At 38.8% G+C, this 18,149-nt stretch overlaps 1 protein-coding gene across 4 annotated transcripts in view; it reads right to left on the bottom strand.

The window, feature by feature from the left end:
- Positions 1–18,149, bottom strand: part of SENP6 (SUMO specific peptidase 6) — a 166,265-nt gene that overhangs the window by 133,625 nt on the left and 14,491 nt on the right. For all 4 annotated transcript variants that reach the window (XM_084624521.1, XM_084624523.1, XM_084624524.1 and 1 more), the window contains exon 2: positions 7,147–7,240. In XM_084624521.1, coding sequence (XP_084480647.1) covers positions 7,147–7,240 — 94 coding nt within the window. The remainder of the gene's footprint in view (positions 1–7,146; positions 7,241–18,149) is intronic.

Here is an 18,149-nt window from a genome sequence, read left to right as displayed (position 1 = left end):
CACAGAGCAAGTGCTGGGAGCTAGCGGGGGAAAAGTGGGCACTCGCTCGAGCGACCAACATTCACTCTCTTTCTTAAATGATCAACTCTTCTTTGGGGAAAAATAATAATGGCAAAATCCCGGACGTTTTTAGATATTTAAAAAATTCCTCCCCGACGGCGATTTAAGAACCAAAAAGCCAGACATGTCTGGGAAAATACAGACATATGGTAACCCTATCTCAGGCCTTTCTGCTGCATCTCTGTAATTAGATAAAAAGACCTTAGGGAGATTACAGCACAATTTCAAAATATGCCACTGAAGGTTTTCCTTCAAGTTACAATTCTTCCTAGGTAGGATGAAGAACAAAGGAGGACTCCATTATCTATGCAAATAAAGTTCTAGAAGCAAGAATGTACATATAGTTAGGTTTGGTATGGGTATGAATTGTGCAAACTTTTTCTCCATATTAAAAGCAAGCTGGTTAGTCATCAATGTTATTGTATTCTAGCTTCAATTATGGAATCAGAACTTTTCTAGAGATATCATGGCAAAAAAAAAAGTTAAGAAAAACTAATTTTCAATTACACAGTCACAACAAGGGAAGAAAGGGGTTTAATATTTTCGATGGAATCTTTGTGGATTGGAAAACCTTCACATACTACATTTTTATTTGCTTTTCAAGGATGGGAATTCACTCCCTCAAAAAAGAGTTCTGTTGCACTTCCCTAGATCTCTAATAAGAAGAGAGAGATAGTACAGTTCATGAAAATGTGCAAGAGTGGCTACAAACTGGACCTTGGTTGTTGAAAGACCAAAACCTATAGAAGAAATAAATGCAATATAGTCTAGTGAACACGCAACTGGACTGAGATTCAGAAGACAGATTTTTATATCTAGCTCTCTCATTGGTCGGCTGTGTAACCCTAAACAAGTAATTTTGCCTCTCATTTCCCTTCCTACCATTGGCTGATCTTTTCTTTTTAGACTTCAAGCTCTTCAGTATAGGAATTGTCTTACTGCTTGCACAGCGTCTATCACAAGGCGGCCCCTAGATATTACTGTATCAACAGAACACATCAGCAGAAGAGTAAGAGCAAAAAACAGGGAGGACTATAACGAACAAACCCCTGAATCAACAAAAAGTCTCAAAAGGATAAATTAAACTGAATAGGAATAGATCTTCTGATGCTCATAATTTTTGAGGAATAAAAGTAATGACTTGGACCAGAAAAATGTATTGTGATTGGATGATCTTAAAGAACACATTTGTTTTAAGTCTGTTCAAAAGATTACAAAGTACATATGCCTTAAGTAAATTAGAATGCAATGTTAAAAAAAAAAAAAAATTAGCGTCCAGAGGTTTACATGCTCCATAAATACTAAATGCCTATATAATGTAATTAAAAGATACAGTTTTTTTTCTATTTTTATTGACTGCATCACACTACCTGCATACAGGATTTTTTTTTCCTTTTTTTTTTTTTTTTTAAAAAGGAGAGACACACAGAACGTCAGAGGAATATGGTTGTTGTGGGGCTTTTTAACTCCACCAACATTTTTGAAACGAAGTAGGTATTCTCTTTTCAAAAGAAATTAAATTTCTACTAATTAAACCAAATTAGGATATTTTCTTGGTAGGGCTAATATTCAGTAGCTACTTAAAAATTGAAGAAACACAAATAAACTCAAATTATATCCATTACCAAACAATTTTTTTTTAAACAAAATAGTTTAGAATACTAGACTTCTTGCAAAGAAGAGATCTTAATTGTGTATTAAATCCTAGAGACTGAAGAGAAATACAAATTCCATTATCCTCATAATTTGTTTATAAACAATGAGATTTAGAGAAAAAGTTGAAAAGCCATAATCCAAATAAAAAAGTGCTCAATTTTACCATCATCCAGAAACTTTACACAAAGATAGTGTTAATGATTAGCATTAAGCCTATCCTCCTAAAAACTGCAAGCTGTCATACATAATATTATGTGTCCAGATCGCTCTTCAACCAAACTGAATTTTAATCTTGCTGGAAATCATTTTGCAGAAAACTAAGAGGTTATTATTGACTATTAATAGATCCAGAGAAGAATCATTTCATAAGATATTTCAAATATGTTGATAAACACCATATAAAGATGCCCTCTCTAGAATTCAAGTGAAACATTGATGATAGCTCTATAAATAATCAATCTTTGGTTGAAAAAAGTGACATTACTAATTCATCACAAAATTCTGAACATTAAAAACCAGAATTTGTCATAAAGTGACTGCTTTGAACAAGATTTTCAACCAATTTAAGGGGAATGCTAAACATTTTACTAACAGGTAATACACAAAGAACCATCAGGTATATGAAATAAATTATAGTGTGAGGAAGCGAATAAAAAGAATAATCTATTGATTAGAAAACTAAAAGGAATGCCATCTGACTATATTATCCATCCAGTCTGGAATAGAGGGAAGCAAATAATTATCTATCCCAAAATTTACAGAGGGGGCTTTAAAACCTCTTATAAAAGATCTTTAGAGAATAATAAAATAGATATTAGAAAAAGTAGTAAGTTATATGAAAAAAGGAAACCCTCTGATTTCAATTTTTTTTTTTTTTTTTTGGAGATATTTGAGCAGAGAGGAACCAGTCTTCACCATAAAAAGTATGAAAATCAGCAGAACCTTGGGCTGATAAATTATAAATATGTAAAGACAGATTGGTAGGCCTCTCACAGACGTGTTTAATATGCTATTAAAAGGGGCATAGATACCAGCTTCTTTTCAAGAGTTTGCAGTAACTTATTTCTAAATCTGGAAAGGACCTTAGCACATGCTCATTACATTTCTTTATTAAACTAACACATAAAGAATGTGGTCAAGGCATGCCTGATCAACATCAAAATATTGCCCGGCTACAAGAGAAACTAAGATCGATTTATATATAGTGGTTAAAGAATGTTATACTCAACCCTGTTCAAGAACCCCCCTCTCAACTTCTCTTATTAGTGTGGAGGAAAAGGCATTTGATAGGGTAAGGTGACATTAAAAACCAACAGTCAATGCCCTGGACACAGACCTGCAGTTTATTCAATGGATAGAAACCATCACATTTCCATCCCCAGGCAACAACTGATATACTGTAAATGGATACAGTTCTAATACCGTTTCTCTCTACCAAGGACACAAGGCAAACGATGCTATCACCACTTATTTTCCAGATCAATGAAATCACATATATATATGCGCAACAAGAAGAAAAAGTACTAGAGAACAAAATGCAAATTCTGAGCTCAAGATTAGGGAGGTTAAAATATGGGATGGAGGAAGAAAGTGGGTCAAAGATTCTTAGTATTTTTTTATTTTTCTTCACACAAAAAAATAAATACAGAAATTAAAAACAAGCTTAACAACCTTCAACTACTTTTGTATCTACATTTGAAGAATTATGTTCTATGTAGCTTGGGGTTCTATCAGCAGCTACATATGTAAGATGCACATAAAACAAACTCCTAACTATGGGGAAAGCAGAAATAGAAAGATGGTTTCTATCAAAGAATTTTTAAACACAGTGGACCCTGTATAGAGCTACTCCTTTATAAAAGTAGATTATATACAAAAAAAGGAAGAGGAATACTCAACAGCTTCTATATGTTATAGAAAAGAGAAGAAAACTAGGTAGTTATGAATCAGTGGTATCAAACCTGTAAAAATTCATAAACAAAAAATCTCCAAAGGTGTGAGATATCCAGCCAACAGCAGTGTAAGTATTGTACGTGAAAATATAAGACTACACATACAATACTTATACTGCTGTCTGTTGGACCTATTTTGTGGGATTGTACAACCATTCAGAAACACTGGTTTAAAATTAGAGAACAGCTTCACTATGAAAACATGTGCTACCCATTGACTCGTCAGAGATTTTAATGGGACTACCACTAAATACAAGTCTCATTCTATGCTGAGAAGTCATCTTTTGAAGGCAGCAAGAGGCTACTAGGAAATTATTGAAAGAAAAAAAAAAACCCACATCTCCTGATGTATTGTCTTCATTTTCCAAGAGGAGTAAAAAGCAAAACTAAAACTGCCAGCATACAAAAAAAATTTAAAAAACCACCACCAAACAATACTTCACACTAAAATTAAACTATTAAAACTGGCAATTAAAAAAAGTGTTAAATAGCACAGTAAGGAAATTAATTAAGAATGCACTATTTTGTAAGCACGACCTTTTATTGAGGGCTTTTCCAAATTTCTGATAAACCTCCATTTCAACAAGGGGATCTCAGTGCTTGCCATTCGATGAACATACTATTTCTAATAACTTAACATACTATGTGTGTTAAGCATGCATACCATGGGCAGGGGAGAGGAAGAAGGAGGAGGAGGTTGTTTTCTTGTATTTGCTTTCCTCATAGCTTCTTCTGCCTGCTTTGTCCTTTAACAGAATTTTGCCACTGTTGATATAAAAGCCTTCGCTCACACTACTGGAACAGTATTCTTGGGTCTCTCAATCCAAGAGACTCTACATCTATTTTCAGATCTCATTTGAAAATATATCTTTCCCCCCTTTGCTTCACAAATGCTTCTCATTTCTCTTCCTCTGCTTTCTTCACTTTTAAAATTTTCAACTTCTAACTGTTCAACTCTTAAGCATTTTGGAATATTTTTTGCGTTTTAAAACGCAACAGTACAATTAACTGGATTGTGTGTCTGTGGCTTTGTTTCAAAAAAGAAATGTAATCTTTTGATGCTTTTGACAGATCTCTAAGCAGTCTGCTATTGCAACCAAAGATGGCAACAATATGTCTGCCTGCTCCACTACCTTACTCCATACGCTGGGGTTGATGGAAAATAACTATTGCTCCTGAGTCTTGTGATGGGGCAAGGCCAGATGGCTATAGAAAAGTAGTGGGAGATAGATATATTAGCTCCAGGCTAAACAAATCCCTGGTACCAGGTTAAGTGAAATGGAAGCTGCTCCAGGTCAGTTAAGACACCTGGGGCCAATTAAGAACTTTCCAGAAGGAAGGGAGAAAGCTAGGTTGATTGGGACACCTGAAGCCAATCAGGGGCTGGTTGAAACTAGTTAAAAGCCTCCCAGTCAGTCAGGTGGGGGTGCATGTCAGGAGCTGTTGAAGGAAGTTGTGCTGTTGGAGAGGCTGAGTAGTACATACCATATCAGGCACAAGGAAGGAGGCCCTGAGGTAAGGGTGAAGTGGAGCTTGAGGAAGTGAGGGCTGCTGTGGGGGAAGTAGCCCAGGGAATTGTACATGTCATGTTTCTAAAAGGTCAGCTACCATAGCTGATACTATTAGGGTCCCAGGCTGGAGTAGAGGGTGGGCCCAGGCTCCCCCCCCCACCTTTGCCCCCCGATTAATCATTGAGACTGGGAGACAGCAGAGACTGCAAGGAAGGATAACTTCACCTCACCTCCCTCGCTGGCTTATGATGAAAATGGCTCAGTAGACTGTGACCCTTGTCTCTAGAGAAAGAAGGGTTACGTGGAGGGTCACAGTGAGCCTCTGAGGCTAGCAAAATCCGCCAGGAAACGTGGGACCCACGGAGGCAAGGACAGAGCTTTGTCACAGTCTATGCAGAGATGTAACACCTGCTGAGGATATTATGGAGGCTCATTTGTGGCTCTATATAGTTAAATTTGGCACTTAAAACAAGAATTCAACCTCTTTGCTTGCTAGGCATAAAAATACAATAGCATCTGCAAAATTACAGCATTTTAAAAAAATTAACTAAAAACTAACAAATTTGCTTCCAAATTCTCAAATTCAAAGAAGGAGTCCTTTAAGAAATTTAGCAAGCTACTGTCAACTTTTTAGACCCCACTGAATGATCTTAATAAATAAAAACACAGCTTATCCACACAGTTAAAACTCACTGAAGTTTTGTATATTGGGTACATTCGGGAGAAAAAAAGGATGGATTATCATATTTATTGAAGATCACATTTTGCGGTTTAATTAATGAAAGCTTATTATTCTTCAGCAAGACTAGCACAATCTCCATCAAAAGGTTCCATGAAAATTACCCTTCTCCAAAATGACTGTCATCTCCTTTCGGCCTCAATGGGACTGAGAAAGGTTGCCTTTCCAAAAATGGCCACTTCCTCCAATTACCACTCCTCAGAGTGTTCCTCCCCCCATATAGCATAAGGATTATCAGCTTGCTGAGGGCAGCTTCGCTTCACTCCCTTTGGGAGCAATAGGAAGAGTGCCCAGTTTGAAAGAGGGTGATCTTCATGAGTTTCTCTAGAGCAGAAGATTTTAATTTTTAAAATTCCAAGAAAGGACCATTAGTCCTAAATATTTCTTTTTAAAAAGCTATGCTATCCACCAGATACACTCAACCGCAATTTAAAAGTCATACTATGTATCTTCAAATAATTAGAAATATCATGAGATCATTCTCTCTGATTTCTCATTTACTGTTTACGTGTGAACTTTGTACTAATTTTTGGAAACCAAAAAATTTCCCAGACAGAAAGCTACATTAAGTTTGAGAAAACATATCAGTAATTTAGGATAAAATATGTGAGAAAGATGGGATAATTATTTTTTAAAAAAAAACAAAATGTATTACAAACCAAACATGCAAGGTATGGAAGTGCACAATTAGGGAACAAAGAACATGTGATTAACAACATGGGATTGAGGTGAGAATCCAGTTTTTGGTTTTTTTAAACCAGTTTAATCTAACCTGAGACTATAAACACTAAAATGCTTTAATCATACTGATATGGTTATTGCAGAAAGGCACTGTAGGGCAGAGTTGGATTGTTTGGGTATCCTAGCCGTATATGCCTTTCCCTTAACATGTTTGGATTTCATTTAAATTTAACCTTTAACTCTGAATTTCCTGAATTTGTATGGTTTGTTTTGGGGATAATTACAACATCTCTGCCAACTGTTTTACCTAAATTACTGCTTTATATCTTAACTCCATTTGAATGCATGTTTTTGTCTGAGAATAATTAACAATGGCAAGTTCTTGCAAAATAGATTTTTCTTAAATTAGTATTAAATTACTGAAGAGAAAGTTAAGGATCTAATTTTCTACACACAATTATATACTACAGTTTATTAATTATTTACAAAAAATTAGGTTTCTATAATTAAGCACTTATGTTCAATAACCTAGAAAAAATATCCTTACTCTTTCTCTGCATCTCCTTCACTTTCTTCTGCGTGATCAAAGCTCCAATTATTTTTATAACCTCCATCTCTCTTGGACTGTGATCTATTCAAAGCTGAAATGAGAACAAGTTAAGATAAGTTTTGATTTCAAGCCAGGTCACTAATCAATTCAAAACTAGAAGGGTAAAATAACTCAATCCCAGATATTTAGTTGATATAATCATTCAAGTACCATTTGACAAAATAAGGTTAGTGACTGAAGCACAGACTTATTTTTAAAATGTGCACAGCTATATAGTAACATCTTTCAGCATGTTGATTAATACTGGAACAGGAGATTCAAAGTGAAAAAGCATTGTGCTTCTGTAAGTAGCTGCACACATCTGACACCACACATTATTATTAAAAGATTGCTAACTGAGGAGGAAAAAAAAACTGCATACCATTAACTAGACTAATCAGCCATTTGGTTGACAACATTCACACTTTCAAAGTTTCTTCCCTGTATACACATTGTATACCAGTCTCTCTGCATTTTCACTCTTAATCAGTCTAAACCTCAACCATGCACAAATACACTCCATTTATTTTTCCAGTTAAACTTTTCAAATCAACCATTGCTTTATTTAAATAATCTGGTAGGTAAAACCTTCTAGATGCAAATGGTCAAACTGTATACAGTCCTAGCTAGGCCTAGTAGCTGATAACCTCTAATGAGAATGAAGCCTTAACTCTGAGGAACTAGAGCCAGGATATAATTTAAGTGTATACTGCAAAACCAAGCTTTCTATAGTATAGGTAGAAACCTATTGCATTCTGAAATGAACCTACATTTTTAGACCCTCTCATTATAAGGGGAGCACAATCTCAGCGTTTCAGAAGAGTCGTCACCTCTGGACATTTTTCACCCAAATATTCTACTGACCAAGCACGAATGCCATGATAGCAAGCAAGGCAATTTCACATAAAGACAACACGGATATAAAAAGCAGGTTGAACTAAATGCTCTCTGATTGGCATGCAAGAGCAAACTGCAGGCTGGAGGGGCATTCAACTGAATAGGTGAATCAGTTTTCCCATCACAACCCTCTCAGTGATGCCCCCAAGAAAGTAGCATCAATGCCCCACAGAGACTGTAATGCAATGACTGTTATTCGTATTCAAGTAGGACTATGACTGGAAATCAGTTTCCACATGTAGGGCTTAGGAGACGTGCCAGGGCAAGTTGGTGTCTAATGTTCACCCCCGACTGTTGGGCAAGGGTGGCATGACAACATGCTCATTTTGCTTCCTCCGTAATGGAGTGCCAACCTCGCCTGTCATGGTCCATATCCTCCCACTTCATTAAGTCCAGCCCAGCAGATTGTACGAGCTGCTTGAGGCAATCCTTGTAGTGGAGTTAGGCAGTAGGAAAGCTGGCCGTCCCATTGTCAAATTCGCTATACAGAACCCCTCAGGCAGTCGATTGTTATCCATACATATAACATGGCCAGTCCAGATCATTTGCCTCCGTGCTAGCATCACTTCCATGCTTAGCATAGCTGCCAGCTGTAGTACTTCACTGTTGGTGATTTTGTCAGATGCGATTTCCATCTTGCTGCATAGGTGGCATTGTTGCAGAGAGTTAAGTTTTTGAATAAGATGATAAAGGGCACAGGTCTCTAATGACTATAGAAGACAAGGAAGCACAACAGCTCTGTAAACTTCGCATTTTATGGACACTTTGCCCCCTCCTCCCCATCTTGTCCATAGCCTTTTTGTAGACAGCCGAAAGCAAAGGCAGCTGACTAACCATACTGAAAGTTCTTTTTCTATTTTGAGGTCACCAGTAACTGTGCTACCTAGGCAGCTGAAGGACTTGATATTGTTTAATTGGCAGCTGTTCAATTCTATTTCTGGCGGTGATGGAAGTGGTCTGAAGATGGTTGGTACAGGGACTTCTTTTCTTCACATTAGTACAGAGGCCAATACATAGATAAAGCATGGGCAAAGAAATCCAGCAAAATGTTGCAGATCATTCTCAGAAAGGGCAACAAATGTTGAGTTGTCGGCATACAATAGGTCCTTTACTTCACTTTGCTGGGATTTGCTTTTGGCCTTGAATCGGCAGAGGTTTAGAAGTCTACCATCAAATAGTGTTGTTAGAGCGACACCTGCAGTGGTAGTACATGTGGTAACTTCTAGCACTCCAGACAAAAACCAAGTAAATAATGTAGGGGCAAGCATACAGCCCTGTTTAACCCCATGGGTACAGGAAAGGGACGGGTGAGTTGGTACCAACTGGCACATGGGCCTGCATGTTGTCATGGAAGCAGCGGATAAGGCTGATTAGTTTGTCTGGGCAGCCAAACTTTGCAAGACGGCACCAAAGAGCAGAGCATCTGACAGAGTCAAACGCCTTACTATGGTCAACAAAGGCAACTAGAGGGGCATTTGTTGTTCAGCAGCTTTCTCCTGTAACTGGCAGAAGGTAAATATTTCAGCAGTGCTACGTGATGAATGAAAACGATACTGGGATTCAGGAAATACATCATCTGCAATAACCTGAAGCCTTTTCAGCAACAACTCACCAAGGGTCTTACCAGCAATAGAAAGGAGCGAAATGCCATGATAATTGCCAGTCATGTCTGTCCCCTTTGCACTTGTAGATTGTAATGATTTTGGCATCTTTGAAATCCTGGGATAAAATCATCTCATTTTCCCGGCAGAAAGTAAATAGGTCTAGCAAAGCTTTGTTGAGTGTAGAATCAAAGTGTTTCAATACTTTAGCTGGGATTTTGTCACGTAATTTGTGTGAGAATAATTAAATTTCAGTATCTATACTGTAGCTTTAAGATCGTAGCTACAGTACACAGCATTTTAAGAACTCTGGACGTGTGCCAATAAATTTGGCTTTAAAAATGTTTAATAGAAAATGGCTACAATGCAAACTAATTCTTTTAAAAATTGACAACTTTAGAAGCAAGCTTTTAACTAGACAATATTTAGTTTTGAAAAAATTGATACTGAAATTAGGGGAGCAACAATTTTAGTTAGTTTTTAAATGTATGTTTTTATTGCATTATCTTTTAAATGAGCACTCGATTATACACAAACGTACACCAAAGCGGTCATAATTTTTTATAAGTATTCATACAATTTTAATTGTGTGTAAATATATCTTAGCCAATTAATAGAGCTGTGATTATAGAAAGAAAAATAAAGTCTGAAAAAGATGTTAGTGGAAAGAATATAAAGACAATTTTGGAAGGACCAGATTAGTACCTACCGACGTAAGGATGTTAGAACTACATCGTTAAGTCATTCCCCTGGGAAGAATTTCTATCATGCAAGAATGTTTTGCAGTATCTCCCAGAATTGACAGGAAAAGTCCAGATTGCCTCTCCTTTGAAAGGAGAACAGGGGTCCCAATTCAGAGTATTTAAGAACATCCCTAATCTTAAGCATTAGCAGCCCCACTTCAGTCAGAGGTGGCAAATGCCAGATTCAGCAAAGTGCTGGAGTCTAACAGAAGCTAATTTACATCAAGCATAGGTTGAGACTCAAGAAGGTAAATGGTATATTGTGCCAGATTTGTTTCCATGCTTAATCCCCAGGGACAACAAGTGAGTTCTACTGTGGAGCCTTTCCTGAATCTCAAGCACTCATTTTCTGAGGTAGTTCACACCCAGATGAGGGCCCATCATGAAGTATCATATGTGGGAAGGGGACAGGGGATCTTCTCAGACTTCAGAAACTTACAACTCAAGAGATGCTTTTGGAGTTGGATAGTTTTCCTCTAGAAAATCCTAGTCGTGGTCCTCTAGTTCTCAGGAAAGACAGCAATAGCCCCCTTCCTCATATGTAATCTCTACAGTGGAGCCTGGAGAAACAGCAGCTTCAACAAGAACGCCTGCTAAGACAAAGGAGTTTGAAGATTCTCTCACCAGGTCCTCATTGAAATGAGGGAGTGACTTAGGCTAGGTCTACAACCACAAGTGTTACAGTGGCACAACTGCAGCTACACCTCCAATGTAGATACTTGCTACAGCAACAAAATGGGTTTTTCTATCCCTGTACTAAATCCACCCCCCAAGAGGCGGTGGCTAGGTCAACGTAGTGGTGTCTATACCAGGGCTTATGCCATCTAAAGTGTCTTTCAGGGGTGAGTTTCACACCCCCCTGCAACTCAGCTAGGTTGACCTAAATTTTAGGTGTTGATGAGGTCTTATTCTTTTGGCTAAAGCCTTTGTAACTATTTTGTCTCCGTGCTCAAAGAGATCACCAACATATTTGGAAGGATATGAGCTGTTAGCCTACAATTTCAACTTTCTTTGACTGGACCTTTTCAGGACATGTCTTTGGAAGTTTTGAATGCACAGCAAATCATAGTCAGGTGAAATACCAGTCCTGAAAAAAAAAATAAAAACTACAGAGTCTACTTTAAACTAGGTTATTTTGTTTTGATTTTGTTTGGCTATATATGTGAATGCATGTGCGCTCAACATGGCTTCCCAGATGAGCACAAAAACAACAAATAAAACAAAAACCTTGCAGAGCTGAAGAGGTGTATAATTCTTCCTCAACTGTTTATGAGGGTTTAAGGTGGAGTGGGAATTCCCCATCAGGAAGTACTTGTACTTAAGACCTAAAAGCTCTTCACTAATCTGTGTAAGATTAAGCCTGTTGCAGTCTCCTTAGTAAACACCACATTTATACCAACTGAGGGAGAACTCCAGCCAAACACAGACAGGAGAATAAAATAATCACTCAGACTAAACTTGGATACAGCAACCTCAGCCTTGACATTACTGGCTGAAGTCTCTTACTCTGAGAACCTTAGAGCAGAATAAGTTATCTCTATCAAAGCCCCAGCTTTAGGCACTTATTCATTTTCAAGAATCTAGAGGGGAGACTCATGAGTTTTAAGATTTTATGCTGCCTTTTAAGAGCTGATTGCGAACAATATCATTCACCAACATGAGAGTATGGGGGTGGCCCTGTGAGGTGGAAAGAGCATTACCAGGGAGATTAAAAGGACAGTCAACAGACATGTATCCTGCATGTCTCCCTAAGGAAAATCATAGCCACTTTATGACGTCCTATGGAACACAAGGAGACTAGAAGTAGAGAAGAAATAGGTCTCTCTCAAGGAAAGGGATCTGAATCAATTCAATCCCTGCTACTTTATCTGGGCTAAGCAGAGGCTCACCACATAGAACAAGGAGTAAGCCAGAGCCACTGGAGATAAATGACTGCTTGGTATCAAAGTTTGCAGGAACAGAGGACTTTGAGTTAAAACAGCCTGCAGGAAGGGCAGATTGAAGCCTTCTCAACCATCCCGTCACAGGCCTTACCCATGTGCTGGCAGTGAGCATGTATTTCTTCCTCCAGGTTGCTACCGGTGAGGGAGGCAGGGGACCTTGCCTTCCCCCAAGATTCAGAAGGCTTCCATGAACTGTTCCTGCTTGCTCTGGAAGCCATGAAAATAGGGATTTCCATGTCTACGGGGGAGTTATGGATGTTGGAGGAAAAGAAAAACAAAACAAAAAAACCACGTAACTTCTCTCCAGTTCTATGACACTGATTCTAGACTAGTCTCGGTGAAGGGAGATTCCATGCAGCTTGCACCTTGTCCACACATCAGTTGGGAGCCAGGTTTCACAGCAGTCTGCTCAACTCTTGGCATGGACCTTGCCCACGTTAGTGGGGAGACAACTTCCTGCAGCTTGTCATTTCTGAGGGAGTGGCTGTCCCTCAAACCCTCTTCAGAAAGCCACAATACTTTCTAGTTTAGCAATTTTGAGGAAAAACCTTAAAGCCAATGAAGAAACAGACCTTCAGTTAAAAATCCTGGGAAAATTCTGCTACCAAGGGAAACATGAAGTCTGTCACATGTGCCACTTGGAGACAGAATTCTGGAGAGTTCTTCCTGAGGAGCAGTCTTAAACCCAAGCTGAAAGCAAAGACCGGTCTGCACCCAGTTGCCATGCAATCCGGGAATTCCCCACTGTGAAGACTGACATGGAGTGGATTGAAATCTGGAGGAGTTTAAAAAAACCCAACACCACAACTCTACATCATATTTAAAGGGTGGAGTGGGGAGGGGAGAGAAGAGCAGTACCATCCTAGTGCCCAGTCTATAATAATCTGAACAAACTACTAACGGAACCGATTTGAGAACTCATTTAAAGATTCAAGATTACAAAAAGGACTTAATAACCAATGGGAAACGGCAATGCTGCTGAGAATATATATTTAACAAAAACTACATTTAGTGCCATTTAAGGTTGCAGCAGGACACACCCCATTCACCCAAAAATATTAGAAGTAGGGAAATAAGAACTAAGGGGAAAGACCTTCTACCTTCAAATTGCCTACAACTGTTGATAGCATATTCTCCAATGCTCCATTAAGACTTTCAACATCCATCTCTAGATGGATGCCCAACACTTCAAATTTTCACTCTAAAATAAAACTTTTACAGTAACCTCATATGCTTTTATATCAATTATATCCAAAGATCAATGCATCTGATTGTCACATATTTCATGCATTTGGCAGGTTCTGCCTTAACACTGAGTTATCAGTTGGGGAATGGATTCCTTTTTGGGTACTTGTTGGAGACAGAAGTGAAAGCCCAATGGAGCACGAAGTTTTTCAACTTCAACGTTGGAGACAACATGGTGGAGGAAAAGAATAAGTCTCTCCCTTTAACTTTTTATTTCTTAAGTTTTAATATTTTGGGTAGAGGGAATGCAGTCTTCCATGATCTCACCTGATACTCAACACAGTTTAATTCTCCAATTTACTACCTGGAAAGCGATGCAAGGATTTTGAGTGAACAATACTTGACATGAGAGTATCCTGTTAATTAAATGTAGGCTCTAGCATGCATTTTATCAGTTTGTCAATGTTTCCAATATTTTCTACTACATCAGTCTCTATGCTTTGTTAAATATTTTATTTCACAATAATACACAACAATTGAATATGTTTAAGTGGACCAGTTGTCTGATATGGAAGCAGGAAGCTGGGGTGAATGGTTTCTTTGGAAGCAGCGAATCTGTGAATACCACAAGTTCCTAGTGGACCAGGGGTGCGATACTCCAAGGAGATGCTCAGAGGGCTTGAGGGTTTGGACTGTGCCAGTCGCTAACCTGTAGAATGACAGAGACCTAGGGGGAGTGCTTGTGGTGGCCATGGCCAGTAATGTTTGGAGACTGTCCTGCAGCAGGCACAGATAAGACTTCCTCACACTAAGGGCAGGTGGTAGTTAGGTGCCTCAAAACTCTGGGTACCCCTGGGAAGCATCACAACTATGTCTGGTAGGATTACCCAACCTGCCTAACTCCTGTTTTCAAATGGGAGTGTGGTACTTTAAAATCCCACTACATTTAAAAACCCAGACCACAGTGACCAAAAGTATATATAGGTGAGTAAGTTCACTAACTACATTTAATACTTCCTTTGTTTACTAAACCAGTTAGACTTTATGTAACCAGCACATTTAAGATAGCTTTACTTCACGAATAATTTTACTGCAGACCCCAATCCTAAGTGACTCATGAATATTTCCATGAGCACAACAAATCAGGCATGCTGTTAATAGTGGATAATATCCCACAAATAAGTATATGGATGACCACCAGGTGATTTCTAAAAATACTGATAAATATTTGAATGCATGTATTTGGATTAATAATTTCTAAGTACATTTTCCCTTAGTCTCCTGTTTTATAAGGTGTCACTCTTCTAGTCAGGGATAGAAATAATAGTTAGGAGCTGGGTGCAACCTCATTGTGGGTGAATTAAATCTCATTTACATTTATTTGTGTGAATACACCTTTCAATTAACCTAAGTGTAAAAAATAATCTATCACAAGCCTTCACCTAAAACTAGAGGGTTATATGACCCCACCCAGGAGTTTGGAGTGTGTCGGCAGAGGGCTTTTTCTGAGTATTGTTTTGGATAAGGGGTCTGTGTCTAGAACACAGAACTAGAGCGCACCAGAGACTACCTGAAAAAATCCAAGCAGAAGTCTAAGCACAGTGTCAAACTGAGAGAAGCCTAAAATGAGGGGGGGGGGCACGCAGGGGGGCGAGTTTGGCCGGCAACAAAGCCCGTTGCCAACTGTGCCCACATATCTATTCAGGGGACACCATCACAGGGCCTAATAACATCAGCCACACTATCAGAGGCTCGTTCACCTGCACATCCACCAATGTGATATATGCCATCATGTGCCAGCAATGCCCCTCTGCCATGTACATTGGTCAAACTGGACAGTCTCTACGTAAAAGAATAAATGGACACAAATCAGATGTCAAGAATTGTAACATTCATAAACCAGTCGGAGAACACTTCAATCTCTCTGGTCATGCGATCACAGACATGAAGGTCGCTATCTTAAAACAAAAAAACTTCAAATCCAGACTCCAGCGAGAAACTGCTGAATTGGAATTCATTTGCAAATTGGATACTATTAATTTAGGCTTAAATAGAGACTTGGAGTGGCTAAGTCATTATGCAAGGTAGCCTGTTTCCTCTTGTTTTTTCCTACCCCCCCCCCCCCCAGATGTTCTGGTTTAACTTGGATTTTAACTTGAAGAGTGGTCAGTTTGGATGAGCTATTACCAGCAGGAGAGTGAGTTTGTGTGTGTATGGGGGTGGGGGGATGTGAGAACCTGGATTTATGCAGGAAATAGCCCAGCTTGATTGTCATGCACATTGTGTAAAGAGTTGTCACTTTGGATGGGCTATCACCAGCAGGAGAGTGAATTTGTGTGGGGGGGTGGAGGGTGAGAAAACCTGGATTTGTGCTGGAAATCACTTTAGATAAGCTATTACCAGCAGGACAGTGGGGTGGGAATAGGTATTGTTTCATATTCTCTGTGTATATATAAAGCCTGCTGCAGTTTCCACGATATGCATCTGAGGAAGTGAGCTGTAGCTCACGAAAGCTTATGCTCTAATAAATTGGTTAGTCTCTAAGGTGCCACAAGTCCTCCTTTTCTTTTTGCGAATACAGACTAACACGGCTGCTACTCTGAAACACTTCCTTTTGCCTTTGTTTCCTCCCTGCATTCAGAGAAGTAGAACTTTGTACGTTGCTTGTAAATAAACATGATTGCATCACAGAAAGCACCACACTCCATCAATTTCTATTCCCAACTACAACAATTTACAGTACCCAAACTTTGACTAGCGATACGGGTCAAAAAGGGACAACATTATGTTGCTTACGTGCCAACCGCACACTGTGAATAGTAAATAATAAGTGAACAGTTTGAAAACCACCCACTGGCTGAAATCCTTTCATAACTACTCTTCAAAATTTAAATATTTTTTTTAAATCCGGATCTAGAAAAAAAAAAAGTTACATTTGCATGTCTAGTGACTTGGCACTATGCAATTCCCTGCTCCTATAAGACCATTATCATTTGTCTGGTATGCTTAAGCAGTCCAAATAGAAAGAAAGTTTATGGGTTTCATAGGAGAACCTGTGGATTTTCCTCTTCTCCTACAATTTATTCTCAAAATGGAAGCGTGTGAAAATGGTGTAGAGAAGCAGCTAAAAAGTAATTTTAAACTAGATGCTCTGTGACCACCAACTTTAGTATAGATTTTGGGAGCAACAATCAGCAGGTGACGTTAATCATATCAGGTCTCAAATTATGAGAACCACAGGAACTGTAAAAGTTTGAGACACAAAGCAAATGCTGCCTTTGAAACAGGAGGAGATGTACAGTGAATTTTTGCATCTGAATTGCAGACTGCTGATTGCAGACCCACTTATGAACTGCAGGAACCATCACAGCCGTCATCAAAAGAGCCAAGCTTGTGCAATTACATACACCGTAACAGCAATAATCAAACTGCACATCTATTTTTAGAAACTGCAGAAAGGCAGTTAGGTACAAAATACGATTTAAGAACCTAGCTTAAGTAGCTGCAAAAGTAGCAACTGAAAGTGCACCATAGTTTCCAAGCTATTGTATTGAACTCTGGGAATGTCAGGTTGAAGTAAACAGAGCACCACAGCTACACTTAGGAAAAAAAATGTATGTAAGAAAAATTTATAGTATTTTACACATAAGCAACTTTCATGCAAGCTTTGTTTGCAAAGTGCTTTTGGGAAGGTGTTATCCCTTTAACATAAGGAAACTCAAGATACATAGCAGTTAAGTAGCTTCCTCAAGAAAGTCAGTAATATACACAGGAACACAACCGGGAGAACTAAATTCTATTAATTAAAAGAGAAGCAAAATACCTCTTCATGTTGTCTACTGTTGGATGTTTAAGTTTGCAGAAGCAGTCAGAAGGGGGGGGGGGGGGGAAGGCATGCAGAAATTTTGCTAGCTGGAAAATAAAGCATATTCCAAAAGAAAAACTTTGAGGGATGGAAGGGAGAGAGGAGGGTGAAGAGAAGATACTTACAGAACACTGTTGACTAGATCCTATATGGAAAGACAACTTTGCTGCTTTACAGATGTGTGTTATGGAAACATCACAGAGGAGGTATCTTCACTGCAGAATTAACCCAGGCGACCAGAACCTAAATCTGAGCACCTACGTTAGCCCAGACATACTGCAAAACCATACCCAAGTTACTGTGTCCTCACTGGTGCTTCACTCACCCATGTGTTGATACGACTTCCGGGTATATATTCCATGCTTCTTTGTGCTGCAGTATGCTGAGGAGCTCTATGGATTTTTTTTTCCTCAGTGAGCTGTGGGAGGACACTGGAGGATTGTCAGCATTTGAGTGACAGCCTGTGTCACCACTGCAAAGTCGGTGGATTAGCAGCCCAAATTAAAGCCTCTCTTGGGTTTTAGCTTATACCTCAGGACAGGACACCCTGAGTTAAGAGCCCCAATTAAGAGAAATGGAGAAGTGTCTGGGAAAAAATCTGAGTAAGCACTTTAGTGAAGCCACACCTTAAGACAGTCTTAATTTCTGGCTAACAAGTCAAAGCAATAAGAAATGCAACCAATTTAGAAAACATCCTCTTGGTTAAAGCATCACCCAGCAAAGTATT

The sequence above is a fragment of the Lepidochelys olivacea genome (assembly GCF_965140295.1).
Source record: "Lepidochelys olivacea isolate rLepOli2 genome assembly, chromosome: 3".
NCBI lineage: Eukaryota > Metazoa > Chordata > Testudines > Cheloniidae > Lepidochelys > Lepidochelys olivacea.
The sequence above is the reverse complement of the archived record's forward strand: the minus strand, read 5'-3'. Positions and strand labels throughout refer to the sequence as shown.